Source organism: Chrysochloris asiatica, unplaced genomic scaffold, assembly GCF_000296735.1.
Source record: "Chrysochloris asiatica unplaced genomic scaffold, ChrAsi1.0 scaffold00003, whole genome shotgun sequence".
Classification (NCBI taxonomy): Eukaryota; Metazoa; Chordata; class Mammalia; order Afrosoricida; family Chrysochloridae; genus Chrysochloris; species Chrysochloris asiatica.
The window spans coordinates 18,099,202-18,121,630 of NW_006408521.1; the positions used below are offsets into that span (position 1 = coordinate 18,099,202).

At 37.7% G+C, this 22,429-nt stretch overlaps 1 protein-coding gene across 1 annotated transcript in view; it reads left to right on the forward strand.

Moving 5' to 3' along the window:
- Positions 1-22,078, forward strand: part of KIF11 (kinesin family member 11) — a 64,933-nt gene extending 42,855 nt beyond the window's left edge. Inside the window, exons 17-21 of the mRNA XM_006831447.1 lie at positions 13,323-13,602; positions 15,545-15,767; positions 17,066-17,214; positions 18,052-18,174; positions 21,950-22,078. Coding sequence (XP_006831510.1) covers positions 13,323-13,602; positions 15,545-15,767; positions 17,066-17,214; positions 18,052-18,174; positions 21,950-22,078 — 904 coding nt within the window. The remainder of the gene's footprint in view (positions 1-13,322; positions 13,603-15,544; positions 15,768-17,065; positions 17,215-18,051; positions 18,175-21,949) is intronic.
- The last annotated feature ends 351 nt before the right edge of the window (positions 22,079-22,429 follow it).

The following is a 22,429-nucleotide window of genomic DNA, read 5'->3' on the forward strand; positions in this document are numbered from 1 at the left end:
TTTTTTTTTTTTAACTAGGAAAGGCATATGTGTGGTTATAGCTAAGAATCCTGTGATTTTCAGTGTATACTTGTTCTATATCCGTTAAATATCAGACGATGTTGTAATTTTTCCTTAAGCTTAGAAATATGATTATTTTCATTGTGGTAAAATATTTATAATAAAACATTTACTTTTATTTATTTTTTTGCTTTTATTTTAAAGATTTTTAAAGATGATTTCAATCTTTACATGTACAACTGATTTACCATGTTGTACCATCATGTCCATTTCCAATCCTTCTAGTTATCTTTAATGGAAACTCAGTACTTCTTAAGCAGTAATTTTCCATCACTTCCCACCTGCTCCTGGTGACCACTAATAAACTGTGTTCTCTGTGCATATGCCTTTATTATATATAGGTACATAGGTAAAAGTTTATTCTCTTTACATTCATGAGAAGGGTATTTTATTACATATGTATCCCTATTTTTGCCTATTTCATTGTTTTTTCTTTCTTCCTGATGTTCCAAGCTTCTTTCTATTTAGAGAGCTTCCTTTAAACATTCCATAAGGTTTTGGTCTTCTGGCTACATACTCCATTTTCCTTTATCTACCTTGATTTCCACTTCATTATTTCAGGCTATTTTTATTGGATATAGAATTTTGGGGTAGCAATTCTTTTATTTCAGCACTTGAAAAATGTGCTACTTCCTCTGGCTGCCATAAAAAGAGACATCTGCTGTCATTAAAACTTCTATTTCTTCATTTATTGTGATCCGTAAATCAGTCCATTGTGAGAATTTTCATTTGCCTCTTGCTGAAGGCTGTAATCTTTGACCTTCATCAGTTTGTCTTTATTTTTGGCTATCAGTTGTGTCATTTGCATGTCTTAGGTTGTTAATTTGTTGTCCTCTGAGTCTGATGCCACATTCTTTCTTGTTCATATAATCCAGCGTCTTGTATTATTTGTGCAGCATATACATTACTAAGCACAGTAAAGGCTATAACCTTGCTGCATACCTTTTCCAGTTTTGAATCACAGTATTCATTCTCTTGTTCTGTTAGAACTAATGGTTTGGTTTTTTTAAAAATTGTGAATAGGGTGAAACTTTATGATACTATTCTGTTTCATGCCATCTATTGCAGTCCCCACAATGTAACATTGCTCATCCCACTTCCTTCCTGTGTTTCCTGTTTCCACTCCTCCGTCTTTCCGAACCCTTCCTGCTTGCTGAACTTTATCCTTGAGCAAATGCTTTCCTTTTGATCTCAAATGGTTGATTATTCTAAGATGTGCATACCCCTTATAGACTTGTTTATTGTTATGCTGAAAAATCCATCTTCCCAGGGTAAGTTCAATTGTTGGCCTGAAGGGTAGGTAAGTTTCATGGGTCCCACCAGTTTCTAGCTGACCTATAAACCTAGTGTTTTTTTTTTTTATGATTTTGAGTTTTGTTTCACATTCCCCCCACCCCCACCTTAACCAGGTCCTTCTAATGTCATCCTTTCCAGAGCAGTCAGTAGTGGTAGCCAGGCAGCATCTAGTTCTGGTATCAGGACCACAGAGGCTGGGATTCTTGTGGTCCATTAGACCACTGAACTAATAGTTTACCTATATCTTTCATTTTCTTCACTCTTTGCCCTGAAGGGAGAGACCAATAGTAGGACTTTAGATGGCTGCTCACAAGCTTTAAGACTTTATTTGCTACTTAACAAAGTAGGATGTAGAACACTGTCTTTGTATGCTATGTTATGCCAAATGACCTTGGTGTCCTCTGACACTATGGTCACGAGACCCCAGGCCTGGCAACTCATTTTTGCAAGTTACTTGGTTCTGTCTAAGAAATTTTAGGAGAACCCTGTATGTTCTAAAATTATGGACCTGTTTGTAGCACAGGTAAATAAATAGTAGAACCTGTATGTCTTTGTGCCTGTCGTCCCTGTCTCCTCTCCAAACCTGTGCGGTGTGCTGCCCTATCTCCTCCCTACACCTGTGCAGCGTCCTGCCTGGTCTCCCCACACCTGTGCAGCATCCTGCCCGGTCTCCCCACACCTGTGCAGCATCCTGCCCAGTCTCCCCACACCTGTGCAGCGTGTGCATTTATGTCTGTAGCCAGTTGTGTCATTTGTTCTTTTTTTTCTAATTTCTCTTTCTAATTTTAATTGGATGTTTGAACATTTCTCATGCCTTTTCTGATTTTAATTGAACATTCCCCCCTATTTTATTGTCTCCATTGAAAATTAAAAAAAAAAACAACTTTATTGTGAATTGAGTGAAGGTTTACAGTTATACATTCAACAAATTATATACTTTGCTTCATTACATTGATTGCAATCGCTTCATTGTACCAACAGTTAACAGTGTTTATATTTACTTTATTGTGAATATAATTCTTCTGTGTGTCTCCTGCTACCTCTGTTAAGTTTCCACTTGTTTATTATCTGCCTGTCACCCATGTTAACATGTGTCTGCCCTCTAGCCCATGAATAATTGCATCTTGGTGAGTTGTTTGAATCATTCTCTCTTGTTTCTTTGTGTGAGCTAAAATTGTTGTCTCTGGGGCATTGTGATATTGTGCATTTGTATTTGATTGATTATTGCCTGTTGGTGTGTCCTTAGGCTCTCATTGGGTGTAGTTGGGGAATGGAAGCATATATACCCTTGTCGTTAGTGCACCTCAGTTTAGGGTGGGTTTGGTTGGTGTTGACTGCTCCCTGTTGTTGATCATGTGGTATAGGCGCTGCTAATGGCTCTTTCCCACTGAGGCTATGTTTGTGCATAGGCTGTATTGTCATGGTTGCTGTCTCCTATTGGGTGGGAAAGATAAAACTCCTTCCCTCTTTCCCCACCACAAGGAAACAAAAGAGAACAAACAAACAAGGAACCAACAATAAAAAGAGAACATAATAAAGAGAAAAAAAAACAAAAACAAAAACAAAAAAACAGGCAGCAACCAGAAAAAAAGAATGTATATATAAAGACAAAAAGGGGACAGGGAAATGGAGGTATAGAAGAGAAAAATAAGAGACAAAACAAAAAAGAATAAGTAAATAAATAAATATGTAGTAAAACCAGGAACAGGCAAGATGAAAAGAGCAAGAGTAGAGAGTAAAGAAAGATTCAAGAGGGCTAAAGCTGAGTGAAGCATCGAGCTGATATGAAGTGAGAGGAGTTGCACAAGAACACCCAAAGTTGCAGATAGTACCCATTTGACCTAGCCTTGATGGTTTGATAATCAGAACTCGACTAGAGGAAGATTACAAAAAAAAACAACCAAAAAACAATTTTTGATAAAGGAAACAAGGGTAAATTTGATGAACATGACCTATACTCATGGAGGTAGTAACTCTAAATACCAACAGAGAGGGAATGAGTCTTCACATCAAGTACACAGGGTAGATAAGGACGGGCAACTTAGACACTGACTACCTAAAATAAGGGGGTGATAAAGACACGAAGTGACTGGCTTACAAAGTTTCAAGGGGATGGGGTTAGTTTAATAGTAACCCCACTGAATAGTTTTCATCTTGTCTAGATGGGTCTGTTTAAAAGAGATGGGGATAAGATTTTCATGATTCAATAGTGAGTAATTGTGTAGTAATTAGTAAATAACAATTAGTCATGTTATCATGACTAATTGCGAGTGTCACAATTGTAAAGGTAGAAGTTTTGTAACAAAATGGGGGAGTACTTAATCTTACAGTCCAGAAACAGAGGACCATAGGACCATCAAGGGAGAAGAGCACAAGTGGAACACAGGACCTTATCCAGAGAAGCAGTGACACCAGAGATGGAGGCAGAGATGGGGGCATGGAGAGCGGGAGCAGCTGAGGACTCTTAGATTCATAGGAAGAGAGGGACTAGTCTGCGGCCAGGAGGCAGACTTGCAGAATATGCCCTTTGGTGGTGTAAATTATTATATATATGCTTGAGTGTTTTAAAAAATCAAAACGGGGTGTGTGTGTATAAAACAAGAGGTGAAATGAGAAACAGAAGAAGGAAAAACAGCAGTGGAGATAGAAAGGATCAAATTCAAGGGAATGGATAGAGGAGGACAAGAAAGAATAAACAAATAAAAATAATCAAACAACAAAAGTTAACAACCAAACCCCCAAATAAAAACTTTAGTTGTTGGACTGGGAGAGGAGAAAACTTGGGGGCTCCTGCAAAGCAAGGAGGTGGGTGTGGAAGGAGTGTGACAGAGGGGTTCCTGGCCCTAGATAGAGTTCCTATTGGCCTTAGTGTTACCTGTGTTAAGGGCTCTCAGTCTGGGAGTATTTTGTGGAGGCCCTTGATGGAGCTGGTTTCAGTGTCTGTTGGGACCACAGGCAGCTGGGAACAGAGAGATTGGTTAAATGTGGTCTGGTGACTCTGTAGGTTCTGTAGGTCTGGAGTGGAGCCTGCCTGAATCCAGGCACCAAAGCAAGGCAGCTGACTGCCACCTCACACTGGTGTGGCTCCTGACCACATGGCTGTGAACTAGAAAGCAGGGTCTATACTGGAGGGTGATTAGGGTGAGATCTGGCCATATACCTCTGGTCACCAGGGGAACATGGAGAAAAAGAAGGAATTGCATGTTTTCCATCGTGTGTATGACTCTGCTCTCCCAGGCCACTAAAGCTGCTCACAAGATGGTTCAGCCATTCACCTGTCTGTCTCCCTCTGTCGCCATCCCTGCTCAGCTTCTTTTCCCAGCATGCCCTCAGTCTGCTTCTCTAACTTTTCCTTAGTTCAGAGCTCCAAGATTTCATCTTCAGTTTCATTTGGTCTCATATCTTTGTTGTCAAGAGTATATGTACTGTGTCTGCCATCTTGCCAGAAGTCCTCCCATTGATGCTTTTTTGTACTTTAAAAAAAATCTTATTTTCATGTGTATAATTTAATATCTGTTGCATTAATTGGGAACATGGTGGCTCTGTAGGATAAGCACTGAACTGTGTATCACAAAGTTGATGGTTTAAGCTTACCAGTTGCTCTGTGGAAAAAAGATGAGGCTTTCTGCTCCCACAAAGATTTATATCCTCAGAAACTTTACAGGGTTGCTATGAGTTGGAACAGACTCAATGACATTTAACATTTTATTAATCATGTTGGGCAACCATCACCTTTGTTGTTGTTGTTGTCATCAAGTTGGTTCCAACTCATAGAAACCCTGTATAGGGTTTCCAAGAAGCAGCTGGTGAGTTTGAACTGCTGATCATAGCTTTTGCAGTCCACTGCTGACCCTGTAGTGCCACATCAGAAGTCCACCATCACCCATGTTGGTGTTGTTAGGTGCCATCGAGTCGGTACAGACTCATAGTGACCTTATGCACAGCAGAACACTGCCCAATCCTGGGTCAACCTCACTACTGTTGCCGCGCTTGAGTCCGTCGATGCTGCCACTTGGTCAATCCATTTTATTGGGGGTCTTCCTCTTTTCTCTGACCCTCCACCTTACCATGATATCCTTCTCCAGCGACTGGTCCCTCCTGACAATATGTCCAAAGTGAGAGACGACGTTTGTCCATCTTGGCCTCCAAGGAGCACTCTGACTGCACTTCTTCCAACACAGATCTGTTGGTTCTTTTGGCAGTCCACGGCACTTTCAATATTCTCCTCCAGCACCATAATTCAAAAGCATCAATTCTTCTATGGTCTTCCTTATTCATTGTCCAGCTTTCGCATGCATATGAGGTTATTGAAAATACCATGGCTTGGGTCAGGCACACCTTAGTCCTCAAGCTGACGTCTTTGCTCTTCAACATTTTAAAAAGGTCTTGTGCAGCAGATTTGCCTAATGCAATACGTCGTTTGATCTCTTGACTGCTGCTTATGTGAGTGTTGATAGTTGATCCAAGAAGAATGAAGTCCTTGACAACATGAATCTTTTCTGTGTTGATAAGAATGTTGTTTATTGGTCCAGTGGTGAGGATTTTTGTTTTCTTTACATTGAGATGTAATCCATACTGAAGGCTGTGCTCTTTGATCACCATCACCCACAGTAGTTGCCAAATTTCCCACCACCATAAACAGAAGCTCACTGCTTCCTAAGCAACAATTCCTGCTTTCTTTCCTTGTCCCTCTTGCTCCTTCTGACCACTAAGTTAAGTGTTGCCCAGTGGTTCCAACTCATACAACACTGTCTGTGGTTTCTGAACCACCGACCTTGTGGTTCAAACTGACCTTGGGATCCTCTCATTACACTGCAGTGCTACAGGACTCCTAAACTTTGGTATTTATGTATTTGCCTATTTTTGTTATTTCTTATAAGTGATATTTTAAAATCGTTGTCCTTTTGTGATTTCACTCAACCTAATGTTTTCAAGGTTCACCCATGTGGTAGCATATATCAGGACTTAATTCCTCTTTACAGCTGAGTAGTATTCGGTTATATGAGGGTGCTTCAAAAAGTTTGTAGATAATGGAATTAAAAAAGAATGGAATTTTTCTATGATGTTTTTTAAGCCCCCTCTTATATATTACCGCATTTTGCACATCTGTTCAACAAAATGGAACATTTAGATTGTTTCCATTTTAAAAAACAAATAAGTAAATCACCTTTTTTAATAGTTGTACTAGGGTTTCTAATTCTTACTTCTTAGCTTGGTGTGTCATTGTTTTTATACACTTTTTACTTTCATATATGCTATATAAACCTCTACTATATTCTAACTTTAATTATATAATCTGGTTTTCTTAATGTGACTACTAGAAAAATTTTAAATTACATATGTGGTTTCTATTTTATATTGAAAGCGCTCTGGTAGCATAGTGGTTACGAATCGGGCTGCTAACCTCAGGGTCAGCAGTTCGAAACTACCAGCTGTTCCTTGGGAGAAAGATAGATTTACAGCCTCAGAAACCTTATACAGGGTTGCTATGAGTCGGAACTGACTCCAAGGCACACAACCACAACAACAATTAGATACTGAGTACTCCCTATCCTTCTGACTCGGATTGTCTGGTTTTCAGCCGTGGTGTTGGTCCTGTACACTGCACATATTCTCTTCTGCACTCTTCTTTTTAGATTCTGAATGAAAACGTGCTCCGCTCATTTCATTCCTCTTGGTGACTTTCTGACTCCTTTTAAAACCTTGAAGGATACATCCAGAGTAGGATTGGGATGATAGAAAGATTATGATATACTTTCTTGCTTTTTTCTCTGCCTTCAAACTACTAACATTTACTATCTATACTTGTTTCTCAAAGTATTATCCAGGGACACTGAATTACTCAGGACTTGGACCCAGGAATATAGATAGATAGATGCTTTTTATGTAAATTGAAGTTTCAGACCTACTGTGTCTTAAGTTTATTGTCATGGTTTGTAGTCACTTGTGAATAAATCTTCCCACTTGGTCATGAATACCTGGAGTGGAGAGATTTATCTTTATTGTTCCAAGTTTACCATTTTAATTTCTTGCCTTTAGAATCCTTATCATTTAAGATGCTGGTAAACTTTAGTTGTTTTTTTTCACATGATGTACCACCTAGTGGTAACAGAGAGTAATTTCAAGCATTTTATTTCCTTTTGTAAACCAAAGTTTAGCTCTGTAATCTTTCTGTGGAAGACAACTTTGAATGCTCTTCTAGGGACATTACTGAGAAGAGAAGATTATCTATGAATTTTAATGTGTATTGTAATTGACATTACTTTCTTATCAAGTTTATGATACAGTTTACTATATGTGCTATTATATATAATGTATCATAATTTTCTTTTAATTATTACAAAGCTTTCTGTCATGACAAAGTAAAACTTCTTAATAACAGAAAGACTGTGGCCAGTTTAGGGACTAGACTGTGTTAGCTAGGTGTCGTTGAGTTGGTCCTGACTCATAAGTGACCCTATTTACAACAAAGAACAAAACACTGTCCAGTCCTGTGCCATCCACCTAATGTTGGACTAAGTTAGAGGCTAGGAAAACAGAATAGGTTTTAGCTCAGTGTTTCACTACCCACATTCGAAAACCACAGTTTCAATACTGTACCGTGGAGTTGATTCCGACTCATAGTGACCCTGTACAGGGTTTCCGAGGCTGTAAATCTTTACAGGAGCAGGAATCCTTATTTTTCTCCTGCAGAACAGCTGGTAGTTTCGAACTGCTGACCTTGTGGTTCGCAGCCCAATTCATAACCACTACACTACCAGAGCTCCTTGTTTTCACTACTACACATTTTAAATTGCTTTTCTTGTTGTTGTTATGTGCTGTAGAGTGGGTTCTGACTCATAGCCACTCTGTATGGGGTTTCCAAGGCTGTACATCTTTATAGGAACAGAAAGCCTCAGCTTCTCCCATGGGGTGATTGGTGGGCTTGAACCACCAACTTTGTAGTTTGCAGTAAAGTGCTTATGTTACAGAGCTACTGCGGGAGCTTTATAAAATGATACCCTAGCCCTTGAGCAGTGGTTCTCAAACTTAGGTATTTCTCAGAATCACTTGAAGGGCTTTAAGGGTTTTTGGTCCTGCCAGCCTTTCCTTTTGATTCAGTAAGTTGAAGTCTGAGATTTTATATTTCTAACAAATTGCCAGGCAATGCAAGTGAGTTCCGGGTGTGGTGCTGTAGGATAAGCATTGGACAGCAAGGTCTGTTTGAACTACAAGATGGTGGTTCAAATTCCTCAGAAACCCCATGTAGGGTTGCTATGAGTCGGAACCGACTAGAAGGCACTAAACAACAATTCTCAGGCCACACTTTGAGAATCACTGCCTTAGAATTTCTGATTTTGTTGGTCTGGAGTTCGCTGTGACTATTTTTAAGCTCCATGATTAATTCATATGTACAGCCAGTGTTGAGAACCACTGAGTTAGATGATGAAATAGAGGGAAGCTTAGAAGTAACTAGAAAACTTTTGTCTTTGAACACTGAAAATATTTGTCTCCAATTCTGTAAGACTGGGCATTGAGATAGCTTTAAAAAACTCAAGTGACTTTAATATATAGTTTAGCTGGGGGTTAAGGATTACTGCTTACATTCATTTATATTAGTTCATAATTTTGTAGAAGCCCCTCTTCAGTAGAGACCAGTTCTTAGAGGCCACCTGGATTCTTTGTCACTTGGTTTCCTTGATCTTCAAACCAGCAAGTTATTGAATCCTTTTTGAGCTTCAGATTTCTGACTTCGTTTCCTGTGATGCCGCCTTCTTTTAAAGGGCTCATTTGACCATCCAAATAAACTTTGTGTTTTAAGGCCACTGGTTTGGGTCTTTAGTTTCATCTCTGATTGCAAAACCCTTTCACAAGAATATCTAGGCTGTATGGTTTAATATCTGGGAAAAGTGTATAGGAATCTTGGGAGCCATTTTTGAATGATACTCTATGGTATCAATTTGCTTTTTCTTTTCCAACTTCAGAGTGTACATATACTTTTTTGTTTTCCCACACAATAAGTTTTGAGTATGTGTGATGCGTTGGTCAGTTTTTGAGCTATGCTGATAAATTCTTTATTTTTTTTCTTCTAAAGTTATTATTTTTTTTTCCCGATAAATTCTTAAGTCCTCGTTGCTAAGTGCCATGGAGTCAGTTCCAACGCATAGTGTTTCCGAGGAATCGTTGGTGGATTTGAAACACCTTGCAATTAGCTTTCCAGTGCTTACCCTACAGCGTCATACCAAGACTATTACTAAGTTGGAAGACTATATTGAGGCGCTCCTTTTTCAGAAAAACAATGGACTAATCTGGAACATCCACTAGAAATAAGTAGGTTAGATTATGTTATACAAACATTTGCTCATCTATCCCTAATTTATGAGCTAGCACTGATTGCAGATAACCCCAAGAAGAATACTTCTTTCTTCATTCTAGAACCATTTGTCTTGGCTTGCATTGGTTTCTATAATCAGAGTAGCTTCTTCCTGAGCAAAATCTATTAACTCATTAAAATCCAGTTTCTATTGTTCTAGATTCCTTGATAATATTACTGGGGTTATTTTGTATTTTCAGTATATTTATACAAAATTTGACAGTTTTCACATAGTAACATTTATTTTTCTATTCTTCCTCCATATCTTAAGGATTGTAAAGATTTCAATATATTCTATATTTAGAAATTACATTATAAGTTGGACATGTTGGTTGGATTTGATATTTATTACGTGTCTTTTGTTGATTTACTACTGGAGAATTATAGATGGTATTTTGTTGTTGGATGAGATAATGAAAATGTGAGGACTTTGCCAGCAAGTACAGATAAAAAATGAAGGTCTGAAAAGTTGAGTGAATTAAGTTTATTTTATTTTCAAAATTATTTTGAGAACCAGCTAACGTTAATGCATGATTGGTCAGTGGTTTTCAATATATGATACCTGCACCACCACCAGCAGCAACATTACTGGAGAATTTTGGGAAATGGATATACGGAAATGCACCCTGGAACTAAATCAAAGACTTGGGATCTAGTAAGACCTACAAGTGACCCCGTAACCATCATAGATAGTTTCTCTTATCAAGAAAACCTTTTTTAAAAAAACTTTTTACAGCATTGGTCTCATACCATGTTTTGTCCTTTTATGACTGACTAATTTCACTCAATGTAATGTCCTTCATATTCAACCATGTTGTGAGGTATTCCACAGATTCATCATTCTTTAACGTTTTGTAGTATTCCACTGTGTGCATATACCAAAGTATGTTAAACCATTCTTCTGTTGATGGGCATTTAGACTGTCTCCATCTTTTTGATATGTCTCTTGTAGACATCTTATTGAAGATCCTGTTTTCTTATTATCCATTCTGCTCTTTGTGTCTCTTGACTGGCACATTTAATCCATTTATGTTCAGTGTAATTATCAATAGGTAAAGTTGATGTGGTCATTACAAATTCCTTTAATTTCTGTTTATCAGGAAATGTCTTAATTTCACCATCATATTTGAGCTTTGTTGGATATATGATTCTTGGTTGACAGTTTTTTCTTTTAGAGTTTTATATATATGTCATCGCATTGCCTTCTTGCCTGCTTGGTTTCTGTTGAGAAATGAAAGCTTAAACTTATTGGTTCACCTTTGTATGTATCTTTTCGTTTTTCCTGAGCTGCTCTCAGGATTCTTTCTTTGTCTTTGGAAAGTTTGATTAGGGTATGTTTTGGTGATTTTCTTTTGGGATCTATATTGTTTGGGGTTTGTTCAGCTTCTTGTGTGCTTATCTTGTCTTTCATATTAGGGGAGTTTTCTTCCAACAGCTCTGACAATTTTCTCTGTGTTTGTATCTTTCTGTTCTGAAATTCTGATCACCTGTAAACTGTTTCTCTTCATGGTGTCCCACATGATTCTTACACTTTCTTCGGAGTTCTTTCATTCTTTTTTCTGATTGTTCTGTTAGCATATTATTATGAGAGATTTCTCTTCAAGCTCACTAATTCAGGCTTCCATTGCTTCACATTTACTCCTTTGCCCTTTCAATGTGGTGTCCATTTCTGCGCTGTTCGTATTAATCTTCTGGATTTCTAATTGTAGGCTTTCTAGTGTGTCAAAATTTGCATTAACTTTTTGTTTGTTCTTGTAGTGTTTTCCTGAATTCTTCTAAAGTTTTTATTGTTTCTCCTTGCTTTCCTTGATCTTTCTATCAATTCTTTGAAGGTATTTAATTATCATACTTTTGAGTTCTTTTTCAGTTAGTTCTATTACCTTTTTTTCCTTAGAATCATTTTCTGGCTCTGTATCTTGGTCATTTGTTTGAGTCATTCTCTTGAGCTAAAATTGTTTGTTGTCTCCAGGGGCATTGTGTGGTTGCTATATTTGTAAAAAAAACAAACTGTACAGTTGTTGGTCCCAGAGGGGAAAACAATTCAAGGATTTCATGAAGTGGTTGTGGAAGGGATGTGACAGCAGAGTCCCTGGCCCTATATGGAGTTCTTATCTGCCTTGGTGTTATCCATATACAGGACACTCAATCTGGAAGTAGTTTATGGGGACTCTTGATGGAGCTGGTTTGTGTCTGTTAGGACCACAGGGCAGCTGGGTGCAGGTTGAGTTTTGAATACTGGTCTTGTGGCTCTGTAGGTTTTGTAGATCTGGAGCCCACCCACCTGAAGCCAAGCACCAAAGTGGCTCAATTGGCCCCCATCTCACGCTGGCATGGCTCTCAACCACGCTGCTCATACTCCAGGAGAGCAGGGTCTGCACTGGGGGTGGATGAAGTTGGGAGCTGGTCACACTTCTGGTTACCAGGAGAGCATGGGGGGAAAGAAGAGATTACACCTTTTCCATCACCTGTGTGAATCTGCTCTGTCAGGCCCCTCTCCGCTGTCAAAGCTGCTCACAAGATGGTCAAGTTGTGTCTGGACAGCTGTTTACCAGTCTCCTTCTCTCGCTGTCTTTGCTTTGCCTCTCCTCTCAGCAAGCACTCCATCCACCTCTCTAACCTTTCTTCTTAAGTTCAGGGTGCCAGTTTTTCATCTGTGTCTGTTTTATTTTGTCTCTTGTATCTTTGTTGTAGAGAGCTTGGGTAATGTGTCTGCCTAGTCCGTCATATTGCTGAAGTTCTTAGGTGAACACTTTTGATATGAATTGTAATGAATTGGGCACTGTTGGAGGTGCAGAAATGAATAAGCTCTGGTGTCTGCCCTAAATAACTTAATCCAATAAGGGGAATCTTGGTAGGATAATCACTGGGGTGCAAGGTCAGATTGAGCTGTAAGGTCGGCAGTTCAAACCCACAAGCCCCTCTTTAGAAACACTATACAGAGTCACCAGAAGTTGAAACTGACTCGACAGTATTTAACAACAAGAAGTAAGGGGGCTAGAACAGGTAAACAAATTAAATTTTAATTAACTGTTGTTGTTAAGTGCCGGTGAGTCGGTTCTTACCCTTAGTGACTCTGTATAGGGTTTTCAAGGAGCAGCTGGGAACCTACAATCTTGTGTTTCAAACTGACCTTGCGGTCCAGGGCTTTATCCCTCAGTGCCACACCGGGACTCATTAATTAACCATAGAGTTCATAGTATCACTCCTGGAGGAAGACTAAGAAAGAGTTTTGAAAAACACATTTTCAAAGGGCATGTATGATGTCAACCATGGAGCTCTGGTGGCACTATGGGCTAAGCACTGGGCTGCTAAACACAAGGCTGGCAGCTCAGATCCACCCACTACACCTAGGAAGAAAAATGAGGCTGTCTTCTCCTGTAAAGATTTAGAATCTTAGAAACTCTAAGGAACAGTTCTACCCAGTCCTATATTGGACTGCTATGAGTTGGAATTGGGTTTGGTTCAGTTTGGTGATGTCATCTAGTCTCAGTGTAGAAGACTAAGATCATGGGCTCTCGGTTCATATCTACCACTTAAGAGCTGTATGACATTAAGCATGTTGTGCAACCTTTGAATTTGAATTCCCCATTTTAGTAATACCATTTTCTTATAGGACATCTAAGAGTCTGATCAACAAAACAGCTTCTCATAGTGCAAAATTCTGTGCTGATTCTGATGGCTTGTCCCAAGAACTCATATATTTTAACCAAGAAGGTACAAAATTGGTTGAAGAGTCTGTGAAACACTGCGATAAACTTAAGGCGAACCTTGAAGTAATATCTCAAGAGACTGAACAAAGATGTCAGGACCTGAACACAAGCACACTTTGTTTTTCTGACCACTGGGCATCCTGCTTAAATAAAAGGCAAGAGGAACTTCAGAACTTACTGGAGGTAATAACTTTTTAACTGGAACCTTGTGAGGAGAACAGTGATAATCAGGAAATTAATTATGTTTGGCTAAGAACTAGTTTCAAAACAAACTATTTAAAAATATGATGGCTTAAACTTTTACATATAATACATGATATGCTTATATGGGATTTTGTTTCATGCTCTGGTGTATGTCTCCTACTTCTAGAAGTTAATTTAACACTGGCTTGGTTTCTGTCCTGTGGTTTTTGACTTGTTAGTTCCTTCAGGGAAGGGCACCTTGTCTTGACACATAATACCTTTCATTTATATATGCTTATTATTTTTCTCTAAGTACATTCAAACCCATTATTGCTGTAAGTATTTATTGTTCTGGTTGCTTAATGATATTTGATATGTTTGTGGGTTTACTTGAACTTAATACTTGCATGAGCCCTTTGGGGCTTACTTTTTCTTTTTGTGCAATAAAAGAATTCTACTAACATTCTCATGAATTAGGTACAAAAAATTAAATGTTAAGCTGTTTAAACTGTTTTCTACAAATTAGCTCATGAGGAAATGGTTAATTTCAGTCATGAGGCAGGAAATGTACAAGATGAGCCTGGACATGTTGGCTTATATCATTCAAGAAAGTAAGGGAGCAATTAAACAGCACTTGAGTTGTTGTAGGTTGACTTAGGAGCCAACCTGAAAGCATGAAGGTTTGAACATAAAAAAGAATAATAATATAATTAGAGAAGCCCACATCAAATATGTTAAAACTTATGTATGTGGATTCATTAAAAACCTCATGTCTCCTTCAGAGCATGCTAGGGAAGAAGGGCATTATTTTGAAAGCTGGTAAATAAAGAGAAATTAAGCACTCACATCTATATATGTCCTTCCAAAACAAAAACACAATCTGTCTTGGTTTAGCAGGCTAACTGATGAACAAAAGTGTTCCAAGGAAGGATCCAAGGTAACGCTGAAGAAATGATAGAATATTACTATTTTCTAAGTCCTAATGAAAGAATCCCCATGAACATTAATGAGCAGTAAAATCATTTGGTCAACAGCTGTTAGAGAAAATTTTACAGTTAATAGGCTGATCACACTTCAAATCACTGACATTCTTAGCATGAGAGATACAACCAGGCATTCTGTGTTTTCAGTATTTCCTATGAGGTATTCTTGTCAAAAAGTTGAACCTGAATTAGATCTGGAGGAAAAACACTGAGGATAAATGAATATAGAAAAGTATGTCAAGGAGACACAACCAGCTAAGTCCAGAATATGAGAGATTCAATAGAGCAAAAGACCTGGTTTCTTCAACTAAACTTTGTCAAGGGGGAAATAAAAAAAGAAAAGAAGTAACCTGTTGGACTTATGACCTAAATTCCTTAGGGGCAGTCTTTATACCTGTTTCCTGTGGGTGAAAATTGAGAAAAACCTCTGTCATGCTCAAAAATGATAAATTAGTTTGGGTGAAAAATGGTAACAGTCATGTACTTTAAGATATACCAACCAAATCCAGTAAAGAATTATGACTCAAACAAACCAACTGTGGAAAACACTTGCGACAGACAACTGGTAAAATGTGAACACCGAGTTGTTTGCTATGCAAGAATCATTGTTCATATTTTAGGTGTGATTGTGATCTTGTGTGGTTATATTTAATTTTTGAAAGTTTCATCTCTCAGCACTATATACTAAAGTAAATTGGCAGGCTTTGCTTTAAAATAATCCTGAGTGGGAGGAGGAGGAAGTGGGCGATGTTGCTTTATTTATGCCTTGTGTTGATACTATTGTTGAAGCTGGGTAATAAGCAAAGAAATCAGTTATTATATTTTCTCACTCTTGTGTGTGTGTAAAAAAAACTAATATTGAAAATTTCAAGGTAAGAGAAAATGACAGATTGAACGAAACACTGACAGCATCTGTTTTAGTAATGAACTGACTGAAACCTTGTTTGCATTATTTGCAGGTTGTGAGCCAAGGTTGTGAGGCTTCAAGTTCAGAGATTTCTGAAAAATCAAGTAGCCATAAAGCAGCTAGTGAGAACCAGCGTAACACTTTCCTTGATCAAATAACTGCTGATGAAGAGAGATTGATGTCACGAAATCTAGAACTTAATAAAGCCATAAAAATTGGTTTGACTAAGATTAATTGCTTTCTGCAACAGGACCTGAAACTGGATATCCCAACAGGTACTTGAAAAGGCAAATAGGATTGTTGCAATTACTGAAGTTCAATTCATACCTGTAGAGTGGCAGTTTTGAAAATCGAGGCCTGCTATTGCTTTATAGGAATCTAATACTTCATTGTCATCAACTCAAATATAAAACATTGGGAGTTCAGAATGGTTTTAATTAAATGTTAGATTATATCGGTGATACATACTCCTAAAAATTTGGACATCACATTATGTGAAATTTCACAAACATTCATGATGACATTAAGAGAGAACATTTTTTAAAACAAATTGAAAGAACCAACTTAACACCACTTGTGAATAAAAAGGACATTTTAATGGCAAAAAATGTTGGGGGCAGATACTTGAATAAATCTACCTTTAATGGAGCTCAACCACATTTTGTTATTTGCCCCTCTCATTTGCCCTGGGTTCTTTGAGTAACATTTGGGAATCCCCATTTTGAGTGACCAGACATGGCAAAAATCAGTGTCATGCTTCAGGGGAGGCTTCATGGAGGAAAGTATATAGCAAGCTGTTCTACTCAGGACAAGTAACTGGCTTCTTGTGGTAATGGCTGCAGACACTAAATTTACTAACAATCAATGACTTATACATTCAAGTTAATACATCTTTTTCTATGTAAATTATAGATCAAAGCTGTGTTACATAAAAAAAATAAAAACATGATAGGAGATAGTGTGAACAAATAGGGTTCATTTCTCCCCCAAGAGAACTATTTGATTTATTGTTTAGTTTTCAGTGAAATTAGGAAATGTAAAATGTTAAAGGAAAAGGCAGATGTCTTTGTAAATTAGAAGATGAACTCTACTTATAAAGAAATGTAACTGATTAATGCTTCATTTCTTTGCCTACTTTATAGTGAAATGACTCCGGGTTTCAAAGTAATCATGTTGGGGAAACGATACATTTATCCTAAAATTGTTGCCATTTCTCAGAATACTTCCATGACTCCTTTTAGAACCTACAACACATCTTTGTATAGCCTTCAAACCCTAACAACAAACAAACTCCTTGCCAGTGAGTCGATTCCAATTTATAGCAACCTTAAGAGTTGGCAAATTTTTGTAGGTTGAATATTGAAAATAATTGTTTATTTATGATCAGTTGTCAAGCTAGGGAATCTTATTAGTTGCAAGGCATATATGCCTGACAGGCAAGACTTACATTCACATATGGCAGTGGTGTCGTTTTGGAGAAGACTCATTTGGAAGTATAAGTTTTAGCGTATTTAGAAAAAAATCATTTATAGCCCAAACTTCAATTTTCCTACTTCTATAATGTCTACAAAAGGTACGACACCACAGAGGAAAAAGTATTTATACCCATCAACACTGGTGAGAACGGAACCACGTGAGCACCTTATCGATCAATTACAGAGGAAACAGCCTGAGCTTTTAACGATGCTCAACTACTCCGAAAACCAAGAAGAGACCAGTCAGGTAACATTTAAAGCGTTGTAATTTAAAAATTCTTATAAACTTCTGATATGATCAAATTCATGTGAAGAACTAGTCTTTGCCCTTGAATCCTACCTTCCTCTCATTAATAATTGCCTGGCCCTTGAGCCTATTTAGTTTAATCTTGTTATTTAAAGAACTGTTATACTAATATATAATAATAGCGAACATGTGTAGTGTTAGTATTATGTGCTTGACACTGTTCTAAGCACTTTATATATACATTAACTTAGTTAATTCTCTTAAGTAATCCTTTGAGATGGATATTAGTATTCTCCCCACTTCACAGAGGAGGAAACTAAGACTTCGTTTTCTGAGGTCACAAGGATTGAGCTGGAATTAGAATCTAGATAATGACGTTTTCTGATCAGTGCTGTTAACTATTGTAGAAAAGATAGGAAAATAAAGTCACTAAGAAGAAAGTAAAAGTCAACTATAATCCCATGATTCTAAGATTACATCTTTAATGTTTTAGTACTCATATATAGGAGTCCTGGTGTGGCGCTGTAAGATACACACTAGACCACAAGGTTGGTTTGAACCACAAAGTTGGTGGTTCAAATTCACAAGCCGATCCTTGGAAACCCTATACAGGGTCACTATGAGTTGGAACTCACTCGACAGTACTTAACAGCAATAGGTACTTCTGTATATGAAAACAATTAGAGATTGTTTTAATTATTTTATAGATTTACTGCTAATTTTGTTGAGGTTTTAAAATGGGCATTGTCTTATATTCAGAGATGATAACTGCTTTTTACGATTTGAAGATTTTTTTAAGTCCTTGGATTTAATCACTCATCTAGCTTCCTCTTTTAGGATCTGGATGAAGAAAAGGCAGTTCTGGGGCACAATATTACTGCTGAAGAACCTCTTAGTCAAGAGCCATCTGTAAATGTTGGTGTGGATTGTTCATCACATGGTGGGGTTCCCTTTTTCCAGGTACTTGATTATATCATAGAAGATAACACATATCCCACCCCCCATCTGATTTAAACCAGTCATTTTCTTTTTAATATGAAGCCATTACTTAAGTAATTGGAGTCCTGGTGTGGTACCTAACCCCAAGTTTGGTTTGAATTGAAAGGTTGGTTCAAACTCACGAGCTACTCCTTGGAAACCCTATATGGGGTCTCTGTGAATCAGAACTAACTCGATAGCACTGAACAACAACAGTTACATAATCTGATGCGTATCTTTGGGACAGCTCGTTTTCTTTCCCAATTTAAATGGTTTGTAAAAATCTTGATGTTGATACATGGTTTTCTATCAGATAAGTAAAAGCAAAATTTGACTTCTATTTTTACCTTCCTTACGATGTTTAGCTATTTATCTTCCTTCTTCTTACATATTCAGAATGGATACTGTTGTTGTTGTTACGTGATGTCGAATAGATTCCGACACACAGTGACCCTGTATAGGGTTTCCAAGGAGTAACTAGTGGGTTTGAAGTCAATTCTCTCTCCCCTCCACATTTGACATGCAAGTTAAAGTCTATCTCTACCCATAATCAGACTTCCAAGGCTGTGGGATTTTAAATATTTAGAGACCAAAGGGCTCTCAGATTGGTGGTTTCTCCCGTCCAAGACTCTTCCCTTTGAACTATTCCCCCATGTTTCCTGAGCTCTTTGCCTACTCTGATCCTCCGATATGCCTCCTTTTAACACTGTTGGCACTATAATGGGCCATGCTCTCTCTCTTTTGACCCTAGACAGTGTCAGTGAAATGCAGATTTCCTTACATAGGACATCAATGTCACGAGTCCCATAAAGCAAATAGGATTCTAATGAAGTAAAACTTGCAAATGATAAATATTATATAAGATTTGTTTTTAAATGTACTACACAGCCACAGTGGTTAATACAGCCTGGTACTGGTATAAGGAAAGATGCATAGATCAATGGAACAGAATTGAGAACGCAGAAGTAAATCCATCCACATAGAGTCAGCTGATCTTTGACAAAGGGCCAAAACACATTAAATGGGGGAAGAGATAGTCTCTTCAACAACTTCAACAAATTGATTTGTAGAAGAATGAAGCAAGACCCATAGTCTCATACCATATACAAAATCAAATGCAACATGGATTAAAGACCTAAATGTAAAACCTATAACTATAAAAATTATCCCCTCCTCCAAAAAAAAAAGGACAAACTTAGGGGCTGTAGGTCAGTTTGAACCAAAAAGTTGCAGTTGAAGCTCACTCTGAGTGGAAACTGGCGCAACAGCACTTAACAATAACAACAATACATGGCAATGGCAAACATGCACTGTTAATATTACAACAACATTCAAGCAGTAGAAGACAAAATAGATGACTGGAATTCCCTAAAAGTTAGAAACTTAATGTACATCAAAAGATTTTACCAAAAGAACAAAAAGGGGAAAAAATTTTTTTGCAATGATATATCTCACAAAAGACTAATATCTAAAATTTATAGAAAACAACAACTCTACAAGAATAAGGCAAACATTCCAATTTAAAAATAAGCACAGAACATGAACAGACACTTCACCAAGGAAGACATTCAGGCAGAATGGTCACAATCATTAGCCTAGATACAGATCAAAAAAACAATGAGATATCATCTCACACCATCATAACAGTGAAGTTAAAAAAAAAAACCTTTAAACAACAAATGCTGGTGAGAGTGTGGAGAGAGTAAGAACCCTCCTACATTTCTGGTGGGTCTGTTAGATTGATCCACCATTATGAAAAATGGTATGGTGCTACCTCAGAAAGTTAGAAATAGAAATACCTTATGACCCAGCAATCCTTCTAGTTAGTATGCATCCACAAAAAATGAAGAGCTAGGGCACAAGTACGCTCACTGAGGTTCACCCCAGCACTATTCAAAGAAATATTCTTTAATGGTTATTAGGGGTGAAAGGGAGGGGAGAGTAATTCACTGGCTAGAGGGCAGATATATGTTAGCTCCAGTGACTGGGAGTGATGGGGAGCAATATACAAGAAAGGGGAGGGGAATACACAAGAAGATGGATGGTGGCATTATTAGTAATAAAGATACGGAAAGATACTAGGAAGTCTATGGGTTAAAGGGGATACAGGTAAATAGTGATATATATACAACCTTGGGACAACAGTGTTCTATGCATAAATGCATGGATTGAAACAGGCTGAATGGGTAAGGGAGGAAGAGTGGGATATATATATTTATATAGCCCATAAATACATGAATTGGAAAGAGGGTATTTGTATATGAGTAATTATCTTTCATGCAAACACAGCTAGGATGTGGTAGTGCATACAGCAGGCAAATTGATGAAACCTTCTTAGATATTATCAAACATCTTAAGGCAATGAGTTGCTGGGCTTGGGGGTCACCATGGTAAATTGACATAACAGTCCACAAAGACAATATTCTATATCCAGTTTGGATGAGCAGCATCTGGGATCTGGAAAACTCACTAATAGCTGACTGAAGCATGGCTATTAGTCTCTTCATGTAAGGAAGAAAGAAGAGTGATAAGAACTGAAGAGACTTGTAATCAATTAATCCAATGAACTGACTAATGGAACATATGAACACCAGTCAGTATCCACGATTCTGAGACCAGAAGAACTAGATGGTGCCTAGCTACCACTACCAGCCACTCTGAAAAGGATCATATTGGAAGGTCTCTGGATAGAGAGGAAGAAAATGTAGAACAAAACTCAAAATTATTTAAAGATTGCTTAGAAAGAGACTGGAGGAACCTGAGACTATGGCTCTAGACTACTCTTCAGGTCTGGAAAAGGACTTGCCCTTGTGGCCTAATTTTCAGCTAAGTAGTAAGTAGATAGGTGTATGGTAGGGGCATTGGATAACACTAGGAAGGTGTGCTCACCATGGCCAATCATTCTAAATCAAGAGTTTTCCTAAAGTTGTGAAGGGATAAGAAGGTGGGTGGAACCAGAGGGAGGAAGTGGGGCACCTGTTGTTGGATGGAGGGCATTGAGATGAAGCAAATTGTAGGATTTATTGAATGTAACCTTCACTCAATTCACAATAAAAAGTTAAAAGTCACAAGAACTAAAAAAATAAATAAAATTTATTTTTAAAGAGCATAGAGAAAAGGATCTTAAGGTAGTCTAATTACAGATTCTCTGCTTAAAATAGAATTGCCTTCTTTGCATGGTAACCCTTTTTCCCTAGAGCAAGGTTTTCCAACAGTGGTACCACTGACACTTTGAGGCAGACACTACTTTGTTGTGGTGGACTGTCCTGTACATTGTACAGGGTTTAGCAGCATCCCTGGTGTCTGCCACTAGAAGCCAGTACCACCTCCTAGTATGACAACCAAAAATAGCTCCAGACTAGACGGCAAACACACTTCCTGTTGAAAACCACTGCCCAAGAGAACATTCTGTAGTTATGCCTTGGAAAATAATGCAGAAAATGAATATTTCTCTTACCCCACTTCGTCCACTATGATAAAGATAAAAGGCATTCCCTTTTACTTGCCAAACAAATTGTTGGCTCAGCTTTGTATTGAGCATTTTCATAAAATTTTCATGCTTACATTTCTGGCTTGTAGCCCACAGAATTTTGGAAATAGGGTATAGCTAAAGGTTGGCCCAGGATCGGGCAATGTTTCGTTATGCTGTGCATAAGGTCGCTATGAGTCAGTACTGACTTGATGGCACCTAACAACAACAACAATGTGTATCATATGCTACTTTATGTTGACTTAATTTCTCCTGTTAAACCCACAGCATAAAAAACCACATGGAAAAGATAAAGAAAACAGAGGTATTAACAACAACAACCCAGTGGAACGCCCTAAAGTGGAAGAAACTACAGAGCCCTGCGTTACAAAGAGCAGACTGCCTCTACGAGCCTAGATGGAATCTTTAGTTAACCTGAGGACTGGGAATTTTATTTTTAAGGGAAATCAAAGATAATCTGTAAGTTGTTCCTTGTGTATATATTAAAAACAAGAATAGAAGACACATCAGGGCAGTACTGTAAATTTCATTGAAATTGATATGTCTACCCATTTTTCTATCAGTTCTTATAGTTCACTGTGTATTGAGTTGGGTTTAATTTGGAGTTTGTATTAAATGAATATGCATTTCTAACTTTTGATATAAAATATTCCTTTGATTACAAATGAATAAGTATTTTTCGTGCATATTATTAAATAGCAAGTACTGTACTTTTCTTCTAAACTTGAATTTATATAGGAAAATATG